Source organism: Thamnophis elegans, chromosome 8 (assembly GCF_009769535.1).
Source record: "Thamnophis elegans isolate rThaEle1 chromosome 8, rThaEle1.pri, whole genome shotgun sequence".
NCBI classification, from domain to species: domain Eukaryota; kingdom Metazoa; phylum Chordata; class Lepidosauria; order Squamata; family Colubridae; genus Thamnophis; species Thamnophis elegans.
The window spans coordinates 9257599-9274804 of record NC_045548.1 but is presented as its reverse complement, the minus strand read 5'-3'; the positions used below and the strand labels follow the sequence as shown (position 1 = coordinate 9274804).

The 17206-nt window shown below is 40.8% G+C and overlaps 1 protein-coding gene and 1 long non-coding RNA gene across 2 annotated transcripts in view; one reads left to right on the top strand and one right to left on the bottom strand.

Moving 5' to 3' along the window:
* LOC116512313 overlaps nt 1–9495 on the bottom strand; it is a 30801-nt gene extending 21306 nt beyond the window's left edge. Inside the window, exons 1-2 of the long non-coding RNA XR_004255872.1 lie at nt 9379–9495; nt 4070–4200 (exon numbers count right to left, since the gene is read on the bottom strand). This is a non-coding gene — a long non-coding RNA (uncharacterized LOC116512313). The remainder of the gene's footprint in view (nt 1–4069; nt 4201–9378) is intronic.
* An 82-nt stretch (nt 9496–9577) lies between these two features.
* CAP2 (cyclase associated actin cytoskeleton regulatory protein 2) overlaps nt 9578–17206 on the top strand; it is a 42733-nt gene continuing 35104 nt past the window's right edge. Inside the window, exons 1-2 of the mRNA XM_032222742.1 lie at nt 9578–9806; nt 14876–14985. Of these exons, the coding sequence (XP_032078633.1) occupies nt 14877–14985 (109 nt within the window). The 5' untranslated portion in view covers nt 9578–9806; nt 14876. The remainder of the gene's footprint in view (nt 9807–14875; nt 14986–17206) is intronic.

Sequence of the window (17206 nt, the reverse complement as noted above, 5' to 3'; positions counted from 1 at the left end):
TTTTAAGATTACTGATAGTGGGATCATTGCGATGATGAAGAGAAGAGGTGAAAGTGAATCACCCTGGAAAATTCCTCGCTTGATATTAACCATTCCGTAGCTCTCATTCCCTACTGCCAACTCAGTTCTCCATTGTTTCATTGCCTTTTCAGTAAAGGATGTAATATTTTTGCTAATGCCAGTTGTTTCTAAGCATTTTATGATCCAACTATGTGGCAGTGAGTCAAATGCCTTTTTGTAATCAATCCAGACCATATTCAAGTTCGTTTTTCTGTTCTTACAATTTTCTAATATCATTTTATCAATTAGAAGCTGATCTTTTGTGCCCCTGCTCCTTCTTTTGTTGCCTTTTTGCTCTACTGGCAAGATGTTGTTTGTTTCCAAATAATCCATCATGTTATCTGCAATAATGCCTGTGAGTAATTTGAAGGTTGTTGGTAAGCATGTTATTGGTCTATAGTTTTCAGGTGTTGTTCCTTTAGTTGGATCTTTCTGAATCAAGTATGTTTTTCCAGTTGTCAACCATTCATCAATTTGGCCCTTTTGTAAAATTTCATTCAGTTGCCTGGCCAATATTGCATGTAAGCTGGTCAGATATTTGAGCCAGAAACCATGTAATTGGTCCTTTCCAGGTGATGTCCAATTCTTTACCTTTTTAACTCGATTTTTGATCATCTCAGTTGTTATTTCTAATACTTGCATTTGTTTGTTGCCAATGCTTTTCTCAAAGTCATGTATCCACTTTGCTTCCTTGTTGTAGTCCTTTGCATTTTCCCACAATTCTTTCCAGAATTCAACTGTGGCCTGCTTTTCTGGTTTTTCACTTTTGGTGTCACCATTCACATTAAGACTTTGATAAAAACGCCGTTGGTCTGATCGAAATTGCTGATTTTGTTTATATTGGATGATTCGTGCCTCATATCTTTCAATTTTTCTAGCTGTTGCTGTTATCTGCTGTTTTACAATCTCTACAGCTTCATTGATGTTTCTTGTATCCAATCTATATCTTCTGATTAGCCGATCTATGATTTTGTTGTTTTTAAGCCGTTGCTCATGCATGTTCTTTAAGTTACTAGCATCTGCCCTTAATTTTTTGATTTTTTGTTCTAGACGGATTTTCCACTTTGGCTTTGATGCTTTTTCTGTTGTGTGACTAGGTATTTTAATTTTAATGCCTAGTTCATTAGTGACTATTACAGCTGCGCTGTACATTAACTGGTTTGTTTCCAAGATGGATCCCGGTTCAATTGTTGAAAACACTGCATTAACCATTTTCATGATAGGGGCCAAAATTTTCTTAGGCACAGTTTTTAGTGATGGTAAACGTTGCCTTTCCTCATTAAGCAGAAAATGCTCCATGATCTTATCTTTCAATTCTTTTTGTTTTTGAGTTAGTTCATCAGTTGGTTCAGTGATAACTGGTTCTAGTGGTGGTGATGTTATTTCCTCCCTGAGAGCTTCTTCTGGGAGTTCTACTATAGTGTCTTTAGTTGTGTCTTGAATATCAGTTATTTCCGCTTGTGATATTGTTTTTTGGGTTTTGCAATTTGCCTGAATTTCCTCATGTTCAACTTCACTAAACACTTTATTCCGTATAATAAATCGCCTTTGATCTGCTAGTCGTTGTTCACTAACATTTGAATCTGGATATTGTTGTTTCCATAATTCATACATTCGCTTTAAATATCCTCTTTTTTCTGGCTCTGAGTTGTAGTAACAGGCCATTATGGCACGGTTTTCATCTGCACTATATTTTTGTCGTTTTGTTGGCTGGTCCACTTGTAGCCCACTTGTCGACGGATGTCCAGGGACCCCAACATCCGCCGCGGCCCTTGTTAACCCGCGCGACGACCGATGCGGTATGGAATTCTTATTCGTTTTTTCCACCATATTGTATGGGTTGGCGGGGGGTTTTTTTACGGGACCAGATGCCAACCTGATCCCAACCTTCCTCCTTTCTCATCCGGGCTTGGGACCGGCAACGGCGGAGTTATTATTATTATTATTATTATTATTATTATTATTATTATTTATTTTGTTACATAAATAACACATACCCACACTAGTGGGGGGAAAAAAATCAAAACACAAAAAAGACAAAAAACAGAAAACAAGGCAGGGGGAAAAAAAGAAAAAACAGGGGAAAAAAAGAACACAAGTATATATTAAAAAAAAGTATATCAGCTGGTTACAACATGTTTTTGTGCATCTCTTCCATTAATTCATATTAATTCAAATATCTTAACTCAAATGTTTACCATATTGACATCATCATACCTCCACTTTTAGTTGACTACAGTTGTTTAAACATATTTCATCCTTAACTATGCCAAAGATTTAATCCATAACCACATGCTAGCATTTCATTTACTTGTTTATAAAATCCTCCATTAACATCAAATCCTCATATCCTGTTTTAGCTAAACATCCATAATATTTAATACCAAAAATTCCATCCTCCATGTATATAGTTTATTATCATTCTCCTTTCTTTATGTAATTATATCGTATATCATAACATTTTCCCCATATTAGTTAACATTTAACTGTATATAGTTTTATTTTATTTTTTAATAGTGATAATTATTGTGATTAATAACCTTTGTATATGGTCCAAAAATATTTCTAACGTTCCCTTCTCATATCCAATTATTATTTATCATATCAACTCCACATTATATACATTACTATCATTATCAATTATTATTCAACTATGTCTATTACAAATAAAATTAATTAGGTTTAGCTAATTTTGAATTGTATTCTTCCATCTATCAGCCTGTGTCTCTCCAACTAAATGAATTGTTGAATGTCAAAGACCACCTGTAACTGAGTGATATATCCTCTGAAAAGAGTAACAGAGAAGAGCGTCCCATGGACTTCATAAGAAAAGGCAGTCTTAAAATGTATGTGTTGGTGACAGCGCTTTATCAAGCTTAGCCGATCCTGAAAAATTAAGCAGTATTGGAAGTGGTTAACTCCTGGACAGGAGACCATTAAGAAATACCCAGTAGTACTTAAAAGTAAAAAAAATAAAACTATTTCAAATCGGCCCCCCATCCCCCAGCCATTCCCTAAACATGTCCATGACGTTATCACAAATCAAGCATTATTCAAAAGAGACTGCACTGAAATAATATCGATTTAATTTTCATTCAACTGATAAAAGTTTATAACAGTATAATTAGAATAATTTAGCAAGAAACCTAACATATTTTCAATGATTCCAGTGTTCACGGCTATCTTTTTTAATGTTGCATTTTTAAAATGTTATATCATTTTTAATACACTGAATTATTAACATTAAAATAACCATCCCTCCTTCCAAAGCAATGCATCCCCATAGAAGCAGTTTGGAAGGCTGCCAATAGTTTCCTCTTTAAAGCTTACAGAGTTTAGTACCTGATTATTTGAAAGATTGCCTACGTTAATAGGAACATTTTTGGGATCTAAGGTCCATAGAAGAGACCTTCTTAGTGATCAGCCAATTCCAGAAGCTTATTTGTCAGGCATGGGAGAGAGAGCAACTTCCTACACTGATCCCAAGCTTATATATTCTACTTTCTTGAGGACAGGGTGTTCTTTAAACATACCCAAACCAGCCACTGAGCTATGGAAACCTTAAAGCAATGATAAAATATCAGTAAGAACTTCTGGATCATTTGGGGTGGATATAGAGGTATTAGGATGAGCCTTAAGGATGAGATCAGTAGCATTTCACATCCCAGAGGCCTATGATCATTTTTCATTTTACAATTTTTATCTGAATTGAAAAATATCCCGGAAAAAAGGCAATGACAAATCATTTCTTCATCATTGCCAAGCAATTTGCATGGTTTCAGGAAGCTGTGATTTAGAAGTAGAAAATTATTTTGCAGGGCAAGTTTTGGAAGGTCTTAATTTTTGGGGTGGTTTTTACAGTGGCTGGAGGGCTGATGCAAATTGGGTGGAGCCAAACACCTCATACACACAGGTAGAAATACAGGTAGTCCTCAACTTATAAGCAATCACTTAGTGATAGTTTGAAGTTACAGAAAAAAAGTTACTTATGGCCAGTTTTCACACTTACAACTCTTATAGTCTCGTGATCCCACGGTCTCGTGATCATGATTCAGGTGCTTGACAACCGGAATGTATTTATGACAGCTGCAATGTCCCAGGATCATGTGATCACCCTCTGCAATCTCCCCAGCTGATTTCCTGCAAACAAAATCAATGGGGAAGCCAGATTTCCTTAATGATTGCATGATTCACTTAATAACTACATGGATTTGCTTAACAACTGTGGCAAAAAGGTTGTAAAACAGGATGCAACTCACAACAACCACCTGCAGTGTTATCTTTTTAAATATATTTTCATGGAAAATATGCAGGGTTATTTATTTTAAGTCTATTTAAAATTTTGTTCTGTTCTTGTATTTCCTGTAACCATGTTTCATGGTTTTAATTAATTTGAAGTGAAGATGGGAATGAATTAGGATTAGAGGAAATTCTAATTACATCATCGCACAGAGAATTCTTCTGCCTGTAAGGAAGAGAACCTACAGTAATATTTTAAAACATAAATCCACAATTTGTCACCATCCATGTACTATTTTGGGCACATTCTCGATGTAGATGACCAGGCTGAGCCCGAGGGAGGAGTCAAATGCATCATCAGTCATGAATCTCTTTGGGCCCTCAAGAGATCTAAATCTAGCTTAGCTTGAGTTCCTTCTATTCTTATCTCCTGCTAATTTTCCTTGGCCTGTTAGTAGTTCAGATTCTTGTAAAGGTTAAAGGTTTATTGCATTTATATGCTGCCCTATTCCCGGAGGGACTCAGGGCGGCTAACAAACCGGGGGGGGGGGGGGTGTAGTACACACAAGGTAACACAACAAACAAAATACAGAGAAAAGTTTAAAAACAATCAACAGTCATACAATTCGAGCAGGGAAGGGAACTCGTCAACCCCAGGCCTGCCGGAACAGCCAGGTTTTAACGGCTTTACGGAAAGCCTGAAGGGAGGTGAGGGTCCGAATCTCCGCGGGGAGTTCGTTCCAGAGGGCCGGAGCAGCCACAGAGAAGGCCCTCCTCCGGGTGGTCGCCAAACGACATTGGCCTGTAGATGGAATCCGGAGGAGGCCTAATCTGTGGGATCTAATGGGTCTTTGGGAGGTAATTGGCAGCAGGCGGTCTTGTAGACAGCTTAAACTTGTAATAAATCTTGTGAACTGTTGGGATCTTTTGATTTTCCTGGTACTTGACACTTACCAATGAACACGGTGAGAAACTGCATTTCATTTTCAAGCAATGGAAAGTTTCAGGGAATCCAGTGCTTTTTGGATTTCCATAACCTTGGAAGGAAGTTATTGAAATTATGCTTCTATAATAATCAAGTTTGTTTACTTGTTATGCAGGGTTAATATACAGATCCCTGCTCTTACCAATATTCTTGGTCAGCATAAGCACCATAGAGTTTCTTCCACATCTTAAGCCTCCCCTTTCCAGTACCAGCTCTGACTGCTTAAAGGAGAGCAGATCATGTTGCTCCTATCACCATCTCGGGATGTAATGTTGCAAACGAATGAGTAGTTCCATAGAATTGATTCTTTGGAGTTGTTTAACCAAGATTTTCTCATTTTTTCCTGGGGCTTATAACGTACATCATATAACATACATATGTTATATCATCATGTATGATATAACATACACTGATTCTCCCTCTGTAAGTTTTTAAAGGGCATTATTCAGATTGTCTATTCCAGGGATCAGCAAACTACAACCTGTGGACCAGTGGTGGATTTCAAAAATTTTTAGAACCTCTTCTGTAGGTGTGGCCTGTTTTGTGGAAGTGGCCTGCGAGCCATGTGACTGGGTAGGAGTGGCTTGCGAGCCATGTGACTGGGTGGGTGTGGCCAACTTGTAAAATGTGGTGAAACTCACTTAACAACGCACTTGCTTAGCAACCAAAATGTTGGCTCAGAAACTCTGGCATTTGAAGCACGCAAGTCTTAAAGCTGTCAAGTTACAAGACCCTTGCACCCCTAACCCTTTAGAAAAAAAAAATCCCCAGGGGTGTTCAAACTTGACAGCTTTAAGATTTGGGGACTTCAACTCCCAGAATTCTTCTTCCAGTCATGTTGGCTCAGAAACTCTGGCATTAAAGTGTGCAAGTCTTAAAACTGTCAAGTTACAAGGCCCTTGCACCAATAACCCTTTAGAAAAAAAAAACCCAGGGGTGTTCAAACTTGACAGCTTTAAGACTTGTGGACTTCAACTCCCAGAATTCCTCCTCTCGCTCTTCATCTTGATGATGTGCGGACAGGCAGGGGGGAGGGAGCTGGAACCGGTTCTAAATGGCACTGTAGATTTGTGGAACCTCTTCTATAGAAGAGGTTAGAACTGGCAGGAACCCACCCCTGCTGTGGGCCAAATCCAGCCCACCTGTTTTTATACAGTCTATAAGAATGGACAGACAAATTGCCAGGTTGGAGCCTCAGCTGAGCTCCCAGGACAGGAATGGGCTGGGGCTGAGGATCCTGGGCTGTAGCAGCAGTCTATCTGCAGCCTCCTTGCTGAAAAGTTGGTGCTATCTAATGCCTGCCAGACTGTTTGGCCTGCAGTCCTGCCAGCCACACACAAAGAGGCAGGAAAGGGCAGGATCTGGCACTTTACAAAAAAGAGTTTGCCAACTTTTATTCTAGACTAATAGTAGAACCCATGAAAATCTTGAATTCTAAAAAAACCAATACAGAAATTGAGATGAACTTTCAGATACGGTTCAAACTAGCTCCCAAACTAGGGCAACATTTTGGCATTATAGATATATTAAGGTCAGAAAATTCACACCATGAAGCAGTGGTGGGATTCAAATAATTTACCAAGCAGTTCTCTGCCCTAATGACCAGCTGGGTAGGCGGGGGCTCGGTGGTCATGTGATCATGAGGGCGTGGCCAAGTCAATGTCACTCAGGTCAATGGGCACTTCGCTTCAGTTGTTAACAAGGGTTAACTGGGGAGGCAGTTTCTGTAAGCAGGGCAATAAAGATTAGGCTAGAAACAACACTAGAATGTTTCCTTCCTGCTTTCCTTACAGGATTAGCCCTGTAAAGTGGGAAAAAAACAAAAGATTTCTCCCAACAACCGGGTCTCCAAACTGCTTAGAAAGTTACCATCCGGTTCTCCCGAACAGGTGCGAACTGGCTGAATCCCACCACTGCCATGAACTCTCCCTCTCAATGTCCCGTCCTCCCCTTTGCTCTCTAAGTCATCCATACAATGGCAAAGTGTTACTGCTTTGCTCAGATTCATTGCCCAATTCAGGTAGCTTCGAATTTCAGCCTTGAACTGAGTTGAGTGATGGTATTAAGATTCGGACATATTTGTGGTGGGATGAAAGACAGGAATATACTTTTTTCACACTTCAGCAAGTGTGTGGTACTGCAGAAATAACAAGTCAACCTACTTGTAAAGAAATCTGTAGGGACATTACTTAGGCTTTTAACTGTACTGTCTTCATTTTGGGGGAAAGTACGGATTTAACAGATAACAGAGACCTTGGAGGTCTTCAAATGATCCAACCCTTGCTCAAGCGGGAAACCCTGTACCAGCTCAGACAAATAGTCCAATCTCTTAAAAATCTCCAATGTTGGAGCATCCACAACTTCTAGAGGCAAGTGGGTCCATTGATTAATTGTTGTAATTGTCTATATTACTTTATGATGAACAGTGGTAGCAATATAGTCACCATCTGTAGCAATCCTGCATTTAGTGCCATTTCATAGTTGTTTGCAGATTTCTGGAACTGAGACATTTTGTGCTCTGGTATTCCAGATTTAGATACATTCCATAACTCTCCCTCCCACAGTGGGAACTACTTTTATAGATGCAGCTTAGCTGTCAAAGGCTCTTTTCTAAGGGAACAGAAATTCCACCTGAGCTATAAACAGTGTTTGAAGCAAGGGAATGCTTTTTTATTTATTGAAAAACACTAACTGCTGTTGAGTATCTCTTTTGAGAAAGGCAGTGAAGGATATAATTATCCTAAATAAATAAGTAAGAGTACAGGAGATGTGACACTGTGTGAATACAATTAACATTCAATGTTTTCTATTTTTAAGTCTCTCTTAGGGCATCCTCACATTGCACATATTTATAAATATACATCATGTTTCCTCTCGCAGGCCTGCCCTAGGTTTTATGCTTCTAATCTGAAATTATTTTAGTATTTGCTTTCATAAAAAAATAGGAAGTTTAATATAGAGACATTATTTTCTATCAGTGCCTGCCTTTCAGTTAACATGTGCGTCTAATCCGTCATTATAGTATGTGCTTTTAACCCTTTCCTTTAAATGTTAATATTGACCCATCATTCATTAAAGTGATGGATTCAGGAAAAAGGAACAGATTGACGAAAGCGTTATGCAACTTTCAAGGAAACTGGGATGCGCATCCCTTATGGCCACGGATGGCACCACAGCAGCCTTCCCAATGCTGGCACCCTCCAGATGTGCAGTGCAGTGCCCACAGCAGCCTTCCCAATGCTGGCACCCTCCAGATGTGCAGCGCGGTGCCCACAGCAGCCTTCCCAATGCTGGCACCCTCCAGATGTGCAGCGCGGTGCCCACAGCAGCCTTCCCAATGCTGGCACCCTCCAGATGTGCGGTGCAGTGCCCACAGCAGCCTTCCCAGTGCTGGCACCCTCCAGGTGTGCGGCGCAGTGCCCACAGCAGCCTTCCCAGTGCTGGCACCCTCCAGATGTGCGGTGCCCACAGCAGCCTTCCCAATGCTGGCACCCTCCAGGTGTGGAGCACAGTGCCCCCCCCCATTTCTAACCCGCATAGTTTCCATCATAGTTGCACCCATCGCATTCTTATTTATAAGTTCCCTTGGAAAGGTTGCTCCAAGAATGTCTCCCAAAGAATGACTTGAGTATATAATAGCTTTAATTGCCCAAAGCAGCAGATTTCTGCACCCCACTTTCTCCTTTGTGGCACTTTTAATCTGGCCTTGCCTGGGAATTGGGGGGGAGGCCAGCAGGTCCTATGAGACCTCACAGAGCTGGAAGAGCCAAGGTGGCGCAGTGGTTAAATGCAGCACTGCAGGCTGACTGCTAGATCAGCAGTTCAGCGGTTCAAATCTCACCGGCTCAGGGTTGACTCAGTCTTCCACCTTTCCGAGGTGGGTAAAATGAGGACCCAGATTGTTGGGGGCAATATGCTGACTCTGTAAACCGCTTAGAGAGGGCTGAAAGCCCTATGAAGCGGTATATAAGTCTACTGTTATTATTATTATTATTATTATTATTATTATTATTATTATTATTGAAGGGGTGGCAAACTTTCCCCACTCCTTCCATGAAGCCACAATGGTTTCCCCAGCACCTGCTCCCCCTTACCAGTTCAGACTCTTCCCTGGCGAGGCCTTTCCCTGAGGCCTGGGCCTAAAGGGGCTTCCTACCCTCCAGTTCCTTTCAGTGTCTTAGCAAAGCCGCCGCCGCCGCTGGGAAACCCGTCACGCACACGCCTCCCGCTCGGTACATTTCCACACCCCCCACCTCCTCGTGCTTTTTTTCCCCTCCCTCCTCCTCCTCCTCCGCCGCCGCCACCCTCTTCGCGCTCTCCCGCTGGACTTGGCTTTATTTGGTGTTGCCGGGATCTCCCCGGGCTGCAGCACCCACCCACCCACCCCGTCGTTTTTGGGCTTCTTTTTGTTGTGTGTGTGCGTGAGACACCGCTTCCTACCGAGGAAGGGGAAGCGCCTACGGAGTTTCGTGGCTTTTTGGAGAGAGAGAGGAGAAAGACGCGCCGCGGCTCATCCAAGCAGGTAATGCAAGAGCTGCCGGCGGCGGGAAGGGGGCGAAGCAGCTCGAGGCTTTGGGGCAGGGCAGGGCAAGGCCGGGCATAGGGGTGGTGGGTGGGTTGGAAGGATGCGTTTTGGACAGGCAGGGGGGGGGGGACGCTTGGCAACGAGCGACAACTGTGCAGAGGGGCCTTTCCCGCGTGTGCATGTGCGTGTGCATGTGCGCGCCTCTGCATGGAGTGTTGGAGACCCGGCTCCGCTTGGCCAGGATTGATACAGGAACGGGCACTTCTGCGGTCTAGAAAAGCAATCTGGGTCGGCCTTCCTGCTGCTGCTGCTGCATTGCTTGCCTGCCTGCCTGCCTCTCCCCGCCCATTTGGGGCAGGGGCCTGCAGCAAGAGCGGGGGCCGGGCGGGGTCTGCTGCAGGTGTCTGGGCGGGAGAGGCACATTTTCACCCCCTTTTTCGGCATGGGATTTGCGGGAGGGGGGTGAAAATTCGGTGCGCGGGCTCCGCTACGGCACCAATGCGGCACGGCGCCCGCTGTGTGACATGCTGAACTCGCAGCCTCTTAAATCTACCTGTACTTTCCACCTGGTGGGATGTCATCTCCTTTTTGAGTTGGCGGCATTGCGAGAAGCCCCCCCTATTTAGAGAAAGCAACCCTGGGTGGAAACTGATCGCCCCCCCTCCTTCCCCGGGTCATCAGGGGAAAAAAAGAAAGGGGGCCTAATAATCATTTTGCTTTCATGAACAATTCTTTTTGTTTTTAAATGCTTGTTTCCGGATGAGCTACACCTGTGTCTCTCTATATACATTTTGTATGACAACCTCCTACCTATTCCTGCTTCTGTGATCTCTCTCTTTTTAAGAACCACAACCTAAGACTTTTGGTATGCTATGAATCACTCCAAAAGGGTGCACATTAAATAAATAAAAAAGCCCTTGAGATTCAGAGTCATCAAATCAAGAGGGGATGCTTCCATGGAATTGGTTCCACCACAAAACCGCGGTAGACTAAAGCGCTCGACGAAAGCGCGTACGTGATGTCATCACAGCGCGACGAAAACAGCACGCTGTGAGCGGTAAACTTAAAATTAAAGCGTAAATCTAAACCTAACCCCCCCCAAACCTAACCCTAAACCTAACCCTAAGCCTAACCCTAAACCTAAACCTAAACCTAACCCTTAACCTAACGCTAAACCTAACGCTAACCCTTAACCTAACCCTAAACCTAACGCTTAACGTAACCCTAAACCTAACCCTTAACCTAACCCTAACCCTAAACCTAACCCTTACCTTTACGTGAATCGGCTTGCTTTAATTTATTTTAATTTTAATTTAATTTATTTTTAATTTTATTTGTCGCGCTGCTGATGACGTCAGGTACGCGCTTTGATCAGGCGCGCTTTAGTGGACCGCGGTTTTGACGGGTCACGCATGGAATTTAGCCTGATGTGGGTTAGCATTAAATGTTTAGAAAATAGCTTATTCCAGAATTAAAAAGCAGCCCGGACCTAGGAGTGTACAGTATATTGAAATGTAAAACTAGGTTAGCAATTTGCAATGACAATTATTCCCAAATAAGGATAAATTAGTTTGCATGTGGACTGTGTGCTGTATTTGAGAGCTAATGTAATAAAACAGTACTGTTCCGTGCTTCAGTCATTTTAATAGAGTATCCAGAATTATTTCAATTTCCAAAGATAAAAAGTGGGATTGTGCCATTATTAAGAAAAGTGCATGGGCGTATCTGTAAAACCACCAGGAGTTACACTTGCCTCAAGAACTGCTTTATCTCTCTTACTAGTATGTAGAACATTTTTTTTTCAATGAAATTATCTGTGTACAGTCCTTTGTGTTCTCTGAGCTTGTCTGTTTGCTTGCAAATAACATCATCATCATCTGCATGGTTTTATTAAAAACTTAATTCTTCTTCTCTGTACAGATAATCCTCGACTTAGAACAGTTCAAAGTCCAAAGTTACAACAGCATTGAAAAATGTGACTTAGAACAGTTTTTCAGTTACGATCTTTGCAGCATCCCCATAATCACGTGATCCAAATTCAGATGCTTGGCAGCTGCTTCGTATTTATGATTGTTGCTGTGTCATAAGGTCATGTGATCCCCTTTTTGTGACCTTCTGACAAGCAAAGTCAATGGGCAAGCCAGTTTCATTTAACACCAGGGTTACACATTTATCAACTGTAGTTATTCACTTAATAACTGTGGCAAGAAAAATCGTAAAATGGGGCAAAATTCACTTAAGAAATATCTCACTTAACAACAGAAATTTTGGGTTCAATTGTGGTCATCTCAATTGCTATGATTAACCAAACACTTTTGGTATATATCGAAACATAGAAAGCTTTTTTTAGTTAAAATTCTGGCCATTGACAGTAGCTTACATAGAATAAGTACTGGTAAGAAATTTTTCTATTATCTTTCAAAATAGTCTTACACATACATTTTTACATTTATCTGAATTCTGAATGGAATAGTAGACATTATGGATATTTGCCATTCATTCTTCTTTGATTCATTCAGTTCTATTAACTATGATACAAATCTCCTAGGGTTGTCAAGAGTCAGGTGGCATACCAATGTCATGAGTGACTGAATGATACACTGGAATACATGCTGTCATTGGATATTAACAACTTTTGTTTCCTTCCAGTAATTGGATTTGTGGCATTAATTAATTGGATTTCAAGCACTTTAGAATATTTGATTAGGCTTATCTTAGCGCATGGCAAAAGAGGTCCTCTGTACTTTATATAACTATTGATAGAGGGAATACTTAAAATGTTACATTTTATTGGCTGCAAAGAGAAAATAAAAGAAAAAAATAAGCATCTGTGCATGATGATTCAAAAAAGCAGCATTAAATGTTATATGGATAATTAGAAGAACAGTTGCCTTGGTAACTTTAAGTCAGTTATTTTTTCAAAATACTCTGGTTGTTGCAGCATCAAAAGATATTATATCCACATGTGAAAAAATCTTCCTTCCCTCCTTCCCTCCTTCCTATGTTATCCAGTATTTGGTATTCTAAAGCAGGGATGTCCAGACTTTAATCTTAAGACTTTTTAACAGGAAGAGACTCCTATCCCATCAAAATTGTGAGATATATTATAAGCCTACCTTACTGTTTCTTGCTATTGTTAAGGAATGATTTAGTTACAAGGAAATACTTTCTCAGTGAGTTGAATAGGCACGTCTTGTGAACTTGAAAAGATCTCATAGACTTTAGGCATTATTTTAAAAATATCCTTGGGTTTCTAGCATTTGATGAAAGTATAAGACAAGGTTAAAAATGCTTATAGGGATTTGCATAATAACTCCTGCATTCAGTTAGTGACCATTGTAAAGACTGGTGATTACTTACCTCGAGTTATGACTGGAACAATTTATTACCATAATTCCAGTCACAATTCCTGTTGTTAAATCAGGATTTACCTATAATATAAATAATATCTAATACATATTACAGCCAAAAAGAATACTTTTGAGGTGTCTCCAGCTTTCACTGCAAATTTGGGGAACCTTCTATCTTTCAGTGAAAACTGATTGTAAACAGTGAAATCACAAGAAAAGGAAATGCAAAAATTGCAAGTAGTGATAATTACCTTATTTACAGTAGTTATTAGCTAAATTGTTGGAAGATCTCACAGACTTTGTTGAATTCTCGAGGTGGTTAACACATGTAGTGTGATTTTAAAAACAGTTTAATCAAGGCAAAAACTTCAATTGTGGAATTTAGTCAAGACTGGATATTTTCTCCTTGTGTTCTACTGCTAAGATGCTAACTGACTTGAAATGTCAATTTAAAAAGAAAAAAGATGTGATTTGGCAACACTTATTCACTTCCTTGTGAAAGGCCATCCGTAGGGATGGTCTCTGGTTTCAGAGGGTTGGGGTGCGGCTGGGTGATTTAGCCCCACCCCTTTTTACATGTGTACAATGCATGCAGTGCACTTTTAAATTTTAATGCAGCGTTACAAAACCCTAGTAAGACCACAGCTGGAATACTGCAACCACTTTTGGTCACTATACTACAAAAAAGATGTTGAGACTTTGGGAAAAGTTCAAAGAAGAGCAACTAAGATGATCAAAGGCCTGGAGACTAAACCATATGAAGAACAGCTGCAGATTTTGGGTCTGGCTAATCTAAAGAAAAGAAGAATTAGGGGTGACATGATAGCAGCATTTCAGTATTTGAGGGGCTGCCACGAAAAAGAGGGGGTCAAATTATTCTCCAAATCACCAGAGGGCAGGACAAGAAATAATGGTTGGAAATTGATCAAAGAGAGAAGCAACCTGAAATTAAGGAGAAACTTTCTAATAGTGAGGACAATTAACCAGTGGAACAGTTTCCCTTCAGAAATCATGGATGTTCCGTCACTGGAGGTTTTTAAGAAGAGACTGGACAGTCACTTGTCTGAGATTGTATAAGTTCTCTTGCTTGGGCTAAACTAGAAGATCTCCAACGTCCCTTCCAGATTCCATTCCATTCTATTCTAGACAAGGTTCTGATTGCCTCATCATGTATGGCATTTTGAAGCCAGTGATTGGCACTACAGATAGCCCTGTGTTTGGAAGAGGTATTCACATCCAGAAAATTAACTAAGTTTGGTCTAGTGGTTAAGGCACCAGGCTAGAAAGAAAGAGACTATGACTTCAAGACCTGCCTTAGCCATGAAAGCTGGCATAGGGACAGAGGTGGGTTCCTACCAGTTCGCACCTATTCGGTAGAACCGGTTCGTCAAATCTACCGAACCGGTTAGAAGAGGTTCCACCAGTGGAGCCGGAAAGCAGGCCACACCTACAGAAGAGGTTCCAAAATTTTTTGAAACCCACCACTGCATAGGGACCTTGGGCCCACAACTCTCTCAACTTGCCCCACAGCATTATTATTGTGGGGAAAATAGGAGGAAGGTGTCTCAAATGTGTTCACCACCTTGAGTTACCTGTAAAAGTAATAAGAGTTGTGTATGTGTGTGTCTCTGTGTGTAAACATATAATTAAATGGTTCTCTAAAATCCACACCTCATACAACAGCTAGTATTATGTGTATCTCTTTATTTTTTTCAGAATGGCAGAGGTGGCCTTGATAGAAAGATTGGAAAAAGCTGTAATTAAGCTTGAATCATTGTTATCAGAATCACATAGAACTTCTGGAGCCATTAATGGAGTCAACGGAGGTATGATTTTATTGTTTCAGAAACATATTTGGTAGGTTGAAAAGTGAACAATTAAATGTCGTGTGGTGGTAACATTTCCCAAAGAAAGCTAAAAGATAATCAATCACTTTCATCATATTTTTAAATTACCTATGAGGAATATTAATGTTTCATTGTAATAATTTTATGGTCTGCAGAAAAGATTTGTAATTCATCTATTAGCCACATTATTGATGTTTTAAATTTCTTTCCATATTTCAACATTAGTGTTTCGATTGCTACAAATAATTTACTATCCAGTAGAACAAAAAAATAGCAGAAAAGATTTGCATTGCAAAAACGAAAATGCCTATTTTTCTACAAGATTATTTTTCAGTTTACTAAATTTTGACAGCACATTAAAAATGTGCTGGGGTCACTAAAAGTAGTTTAAGCATTATTTTTATTCGTTTTTTTTGCATACTGTTTTCCACTGGATTTCTTTTCCGTTGCATTTCTGTAGTGCATCTCAAGAAGCTCATCAGAGCTATATGATAACTTAAGAGAAAAAAAACACAGCTAATGAACTACTGATCCAATGATCCTGATCCTGCAAGTGATAGATTACAATGCAATCAGCTCTTTTAGCTTTACAGTACTGTAATACTTCATTGGACCTGGGTACTTGAGAGACCGCCTGCTGCCGATCACCTCCAATAGACCGATTAGATCCCACAGATTAGGCCTCCTCCGTATTCCATCCGCTGGCCAATGCCGTCTGGCAACCACCCGGAGGAGGGCCTTCTCTGTGGCTGCTCCGGCCCTCTGGAACGAGCTCCCCGTGGAGATTCGAACCCTCACCACCCTCCAGGCCTTCCGCAAAGCCCTTAAAACCTGGCTATTCCGACAGGCCTGGGGCTAATGAGTCTTGTCCCCCCCTCGAATGGTATGGTTGTTGAGTGCTTTTAAACTATGGTATTGTTTTGTCTGTCTTTTTTATTCCTTATTTGTACCCTTCCCCTTTGACTTGAGTTGTGAGCCGCCCTGAGTCCCCTTCGGGGAAAAGGGCGGCATAGAAATTTAATAAATTCCATTCAATTCCATTCAATAACAAATATTCATGCTTTGGTGCCTCGATTTGTGGATCGTAGAAATTCAAAATAAAGCTTTTCATAGTGTCAGCAGTAAAGGGGCTTTCCTCCCATCCCTGAGTTAGGAGAAAAGTATATCAGTAGTAATCAGCTGATTACATCTGCCTTGCCTTCGCCTCAGGGGCAATTAATGTTGTTGCCCGCATACAGTTCAGTGTGGCTTTGCTTCAGGGTAACAGTTGTTAGTTGACTTGTCATTCCTTCTCCTCCAATCTAGTGTCATCTATACAGATGAAAACCAACCAACAGTCGTGTGCTAGGGCAGTATAGAGTGCCCAGGTGTGGTTTTTGTTACTTACGTTTATTAGACTTTCATTGTGGATATTTTCTTGGACTTCATTTTTGCTGAAAATAGAGGCTTCTGCTTCAGGGCCTTATAGCTTCTATACCCAAGACCAATTTGTCACATCTTTTTCTGCTAAGGCTAAGGAAGATAAAAGCAGGACTGTGTAGGGAGAATTCCCTCCACCCACTGCAACTGCAAACTGAAATTCCCTGCTGCTGAGATGGCTATTCCTCTTTATCAAAAGCTGGCAATCGCATAATTTAAAAAGAATATAGATATATATACATACACACACACATACATACACACACACACACAAACACACACACATATAGGGTTCACCGACATGCGCGATAGACATATGCGCGGCGACAAAACCACGACATCAAAACCGCTAATTGATTTTTGACAATAGCGCGATGACAAATGCGCAATGACAAAATCGTGCATATGTACGTTATAACCCTAACCCTATTTTTTTTTTTAGATTTTATTGTGTTTGTCATCGTGATTTTGTTGGCGCGATTTTGACATCATGGTTTTGTCGGCGCGCATATATCTATCGCGCAATTGTCAGGTCACGGCCATATGTGTGTGTGTGTGCTGATAAATAAATAAAGGCACAAATACACACAAATGTAACAAAGGCAACAGTAAAAATATTGGGTTTCTGCCTGGATGGTCTCTTATGACGAGCCGATGGACAGAGAATGGAAGTAGTGAACCTCCTCCCATATTTGGGCATACCAGGGGTTGTGACTTTAAATATACACACACACACACACACACTCTATTCTATTCTATATTCTATACAATTTTCTATTGT